We start from the raw sequence: 5,836 nt of genomic DNA, 5'->3' as shown, positions 1-5,836 counted from the left end.
AACCAGCAAAGATTTATAAACCACACTCGTGATGCAATAAAGGAATTAGCTGAGCAGACAGCGGCAACTAGCTTAATGACATGGCAGAATAGAATAGCTTTAGATATGCTTTTGGCTGAGCGGGGCGGAGTTTGTGTTCTGTTTGGATCTATGTGCTGTACTTTCATCCTCAAACAATATAGCACCGGACGGGTCCGTGACCAAAGAGCTTCATGGAGTCACCACGCTGACGAACGAACTGGCTGAGAAATCTGGTATTGATAGCTCCATAAACGGTTGGTTTGATAACATATTTGGTATATGGAAAACTATTGTTGTAACTATTCTGGGTGAAGTTATAGCTTCTATGGGTATACTTGTTCTTTGTGGATGTTGTCTTATTTCCTGTGTCTGAGGGTTGGTGAGAAAAGGAGATGGAGAAGGTGGTTTCCCAACAGATGGTGAGATACGGCCCAATCCTGGACTCCAACCTGAGGAATGAAGGATATAACCTACCAGGCTTGGTGGAGTGACACTTTAGAGGGTGTCTAAAGGGGGCCAAAATGTACTTCCCTGTTTGTGTTTTATGTTTTAATAATCTTATGTTTTGTGTTCTATTAATCCTGTGTTTTATGCTTTATTAATCAAGTTAACCATTGTGAATGTTTGTCTTTCCTTATGTGATGGTTTGAAGTTCCTTGGTGACTGGTAACAATTTACAAGTTGGGTGTAGATGGACTGAGGGTTTTTATTTTTTAGTATCATCATAGCCTATTAATAAAAGTGTGATTCTTTTTGTTTGTATTGTATTTTAATGAATGACACCCTGTGTTTTCTTATTTTTTGAATCACACCCAGTGGGTGTGAAAAGGGGGATTGTGGGGGATTTATTATTCTCATAATTGATGGGATGACTAACTTAGAAAGAATGCATTCTTGATTGTGCTGATGTGGGTTGTGTCACCTGGCAAGCTGTGATTGATGTGAAGAGCTGTTTTAGGGGGTAAGATAAGATAATAATTTGTGTCTCCAAATACTAGACTATACTGGTTCTTTGTGATCTGTGAACCATCCTTGGACGTAGGAATGGTGTCTAGGGGAGCTGGCTCTTCTCACCATGACAGGTTGTTATGATAAACTTATGCCTGGCAACGGGATGCGCTAAGGGGCTGGGACTAGCCCGTGCGTCAACGGATAGGCTGAGTAAGTCTAAACCACGCTCAGCCTCTACTCTGATTGGCCAGCAGAAAGCGGGAACTGAGAACTGTCAAGAGTATTTGAAGAACAATCTGAAACAATGGATTAGTTCTCTGAGTGCCCTGCAAGGTATTTCAAGGAGCCCGTATATACGAACGTCATATTTACCATTGAAGGTTTTACATTAATTAAAATACTAGTATATCTTAGAAGTCGTGTTGACCTCTTTTGTTCCTAATACCAGATTTGAATTGACGCAACTTTGACACAGGGTTTGAGGTGCGCGTGGTGTTTGGCTATAAAGAGCTCCGCCATGGAGTGGCCATGTGAGTCACTCAATATGTCCACACAGTGAACCACACTTGATACGCACTCGCGTTGGGTGGGGTTTTTAAAAACTGAAACAGCTTATAGGAACATAAAAAGTAAGTAGCCTATATTTTGTTTATAGCCTATAGAGGTTATGGAAGTTTTTCTTTGAGAGGGAGACAATTACGCACACCTCTGATTTCACTACTCACATTTTCTGTTTCTAAATGTGTGTATGATGGCCATCTGATCTGTCACAGTAAGCAGGTAGCCTATATTTTTCTTTAGGCTTTTTTCTCTTAGGCTATTTGCCTCTGCGTTCCCATCTCTTGGCCACTCAGGGCTCTCTCTCCTATCGCACCAGTCGGATAATGGTCTCTCTCCGTGGCCGGAGTCGTCTCCAGTGCCTGTGTATGCTCCTAACTCTCTCCACCGCCTCCTCCAACACCATGCCCAACCTTTTGATCGGGACCGACGGGGCCGGGGGAGTGGGGCTCGGTGTGGGTCTCGGCGTGGGTCTCGGCGGCTTCAGGGCTCCCGGTAACCTGGACGAGATCGACTCTCGCTGCTGGGACTCGTTTTCCCTCGTCGTGATCCAGACACAGCGGCTGCGTCTGGCGGACAGCAGCAGAAGTACAATGAGCTGTTCCTAGAGCTCGCGCAGCACTTCTGGGCCATGTACGTGGACTGCATGCTGTCCCGCGCGCACGGACCGGGGAAGCGCGGCTTCACGACAATGCTGTCAGAGCTGCGTGTCATGGAAGTCTCCCCAAATTAGCACAGAATTACGCATAGAGCGAGTGTTGTCTTTAGGCGCAAGACTATGCGTAGGCCTACTGCAAGTGTGACAAGTGTTTCAGATGAACCATTCTAATCTACCACCCACCCGATCTAGTGTTTTATTATTTAGAGTTCTGCCACAGGTGGCTGAAAAAGATTGGATGTGTATGAACAGTTCTTAGCACCATGAGTAGCCTATACCGAGGACATAGCCTTTGATACGGCTCTTTAAATAGATATTTAAGCAGTTTATCAGACATATTCAAACCTGAAAAGTTGTCTGAAGTCGAGTTTATAGCCTAAGTTCATATTCCATCTGTTGTGTGGACCCCCGTGATATGCATTATGAGAGTTAAGCAGATTTATCCAAAAACAGATGTGGATGTTGCCTTATTCATTTCAGGATTTAGTTCTGCAACTTTCTATTGCTGATTCTGTGGTGAACTATTCCTTCAAGGCTGGAAAAAAATGAATATCCTACAGTTAGATCCTACAACTGTCTGCTGCATTATCACCAAAGACATGACAGTCCTGAGGTAACAGTGGCTCAAATTATTTAGAATGTTGAATAACTCAATGTTGCTTTTCAGCAGATGCGTTATTAATCATATTGAAAAATAACAATAAAGAAAGTCGCACACTATATATTTCTCACAGTCATTTATTGGGAACCCAACGTTTGGCAGTCCATTTGAATTTTTATTGCGTTTACCCATATATAGGCCTATGTCAAAATAACATTGAGCCCTATAGGAGGCTTTATACCAACAGATTATTCCCACCACTAAACTACAGCTTTCTTGGCGTTCCCCTCACATAGGGAAGAGCAGGAAGCCACTGAAGGTGCTGTGGTTAGAATAATCGTCATACACTGCCCAGTCTTTGGGAAGGCGCATATGGACCGTATCACCCCTTTGCAGATGCAGAGTCACTCCATTGCACACATACTCATTCCCAGCATTGTAATACTGACCATTATGCAATATTATTTGGCCATTCCTGTACAAGTTTACACCCCCAAGCAATTCGTTTTTATTAGAAAGCATAGAAAACCTGAAGTAGTATACTCCTCTCACTGGTGCTGTGAAGATACCTGCATCAGAGGAAAGGAGGGAGAGATCAGCAACACTGTCAGTTTCACATGGGCCGTGTACGAGAGCGTTAACACCGTAATGTATCATGGGTAAATTGTGACTGACTGATCTACAAGTAAAATAGACTAGTTACTTATGATGCAAGTTCATTTTGTAGATCAGTCAGTCGGCAGCCGCCTGCACTGTCGACTGTACTCTCGAACAAGCCCATGGACATTGGAGCAGCATGTTTTGTGATCTTGGACTCAGCCGCTGGCCCACGTGGACATGTGTGTTCATGTATATTGATGTGTAAGCAGTACCTGTCACTGGGTTGTAGGTGTTGCCGATGTTTGTGAAGACTTTGGTGTAGATCAGTTGGGTCTCAGTATTGAAGGGTCCTACATCTCCTGAGTTAGTCAAACCAGCAGAGAAGGCCACCTTTGGTCTGTCTGTGAACACAGGGGAGGACACAGGATACATACATAATAATAATGGAGAATAAAAAGTAACAAAGCAAGATATTTTTTGAAAAATCTTAAAGTCAGCAGACAATAATAAAATAAATGAACAAAAAAGTGGTGGCTGATGCATTTCAGCACTAAAGTTTTTATCAGAGTAAACTTGAGATAAAGTTGTTTGTCTGTTTACCTGTGTTCTCTCTCTTCAGCTCCTCCACCTGGCTCCGCAAGGCTGACAGTTCTTCTGCCTGGGCTGGAGTTGTAGAATTAAGAAGAAAAAAACTTTCAAGCATGTAATCTTCAAGCTATTGTTGATTGCTACTAAATTGTATCAATAGTAATAATTCCCTACTGATTGCTTATGACCATATCATTTCAGCATACCTGCATTCTCTGTCTTCAGCTCCTCTCCCAGCCTTTCACTGACACTCAGTCTGGTCTCCAGGGCTGAAATAACATGACAATGTATTCACAAATTATAATAATTTAATTCAGGAAATTGAACAAGTCTCCCAGAGTAGCTTTGCTTAACACTAGAGTGAATGGGCCGCAGGTTGAGGTTTATTGGCATGAATCATGCCCTGGAAGCAGAACTGAGCAACTTATTCTAGATGGGCCAGCTGCAAAGTCAAAAGTGTATATATTGTAAAAATCCATGAATACAAGAATGTCACTTTTTGGTATTCATTTAAGGTTAGGCATTAGGGTTAGCAGTGTGATTTCATGACTTTGTGGCTGTGCCAGCTAGTGACCACTCTGCAGAGCTGCCTCCAGAACAAGATTCATGACAAAAAACGTTAACCTGCCAATGGACCTACATGTAAAGTCATATGATTTATTTCATACAATAAAAATCCTCATTACCTGCATTGTCTCTCTTCAGTTCCTCCACCTGGCTCTCACTAGCTGACAATCTGTTTCCCATGTACCTCAGCTCCACTCTCTGCTCCACCAGGATGGTTCCCATACTGTGCACTTTGTCTCTCAGTGCTTTCAGCTCAGCCCAGATGTGAGAACCGCCATTATCACTGCTCTCCCCCAGTTCGCTGTGACCCTGTTGAGTGATGTCATTCTCCCTAACCCCTCCACTCTCTCCCTGACCCCATGTCCCAGACAGACAGAACAGCAACACCAGCAGAGCTGGTCTCTTCAGAACTAATGTAGTCTACTGGGCTCAGTCCCCTTCTTTATACACACTGGTCTTGGTAACCTGATGCATGAGAAATCAACACATGTTGAAACTCAGTGGAACATGTTAAAATATTACCAAGGACAAGTGAAGTCATGGGTAAACAGTACGCAAATACAGGTGCACCCCAGTGTACAATACAATAGCCTGTCAAAATGTGACACAATTATGCCCTCTTGTGGTTAAATATTACATCTCTCTTCAACTCTACAAGATTTATCTGGGAAAATAAAATGTTTAAGCTCAACAACAAATGTTACAAAATCATTTAAAAAAATTATACTGAACAAGAATATAAACGCAACATGTAATGTGTTGGTCCCATGTTTCATGAACTGAAATAAAATATCCCATTTTCCATGCACACAAAAAGCTTATTTCTCTCAAATTTTGTGCACAAATTTGTTTACATCCCTCATTAATTAGTTTACATCCCTGTTAGTGAGCATTTCTCCTTTGCCAAGATAATCCATCCACCTGATAGGTGTGGCATATCAAGAAGCTGATTAAACAGCATGATCATTACACAGGTACACCTTGTGCTGGGGACAATAAAAGGCCACTCTAAAATGTGCAGTTTTGTCACACAACACAATGCCACAGATGTGTCAAGTTTTGAGGGAGTGTGCAATTGGCATGCTGACTGCAGAAATGTCCACCATAGCTGTTGCCAGAGAATTGAATGTTAATTTCTCTACCATAAGCCGCCTCCAATGTCATTTTAGAGAACTTGGCAGTATGTCCAACCGGCCTCACAACTGCAGACTATGTGTAACCACACCAGCCCAGGACCCCCACATCCGGCTTCTTCACCTGCGGGATCGTCTGAGACCAGTCACCTGTACAGC

General features: G+C 42.8%; 1 protein-coding gene across 1 annotated transcript; it reads right to left on the bottom strand.

Annotated features, from left to right (window-relative positions):
* Positions 1–3,077: 3,077 nt before the first annotated feature.
* On the bottom strand, positions 3,078–4,829 carry LOC311117461 (complement C1q-like protein 2; the record flags this gene model as incomplete). Its single annotated transcript, XM_084192385.1, has 5 exons — positions 4,664–4,829; positions 4,184–4,246; positions 3,990–4,052; positions 3,662–3,790; positions 3,078–3,358 (listed from the first exon to the last, which is right to left on the bottom strand). The coding sequence occupies exons 1-5, from the start codon at positions 4,764–4,766 to the stop codon at positions 3,078–3,080; spliced, it is 639 nt and encodes a 212-aa protein (XP_084048511.1). The 5' UTR covers positions 4,767–4,829.
* Between the last annotated feature and the right edge of the window lie 1,007 nt (positions 4,830–5,836).

This window comes from Coregonus lavaretus, assembly GCF_964263955.1.
Source record: "Coregonus lavaretus genome assembly, contig: HAP1_SCAFFOLD_643, whole genome shotgun sequence".
In the NCBI taxonomy this organism is placed as follows: Eukaryota; Metazoa; Chordata; class Actinopteri; order Salmoniformes; family Salmonidae; genus Coregonus; species Coregonus lavaretus.
The sequence above is the reverse complement of the archived record's forward strand: the minus strand, read 5'-3'. Positions and strand labels throughout refer to the sequence as shown.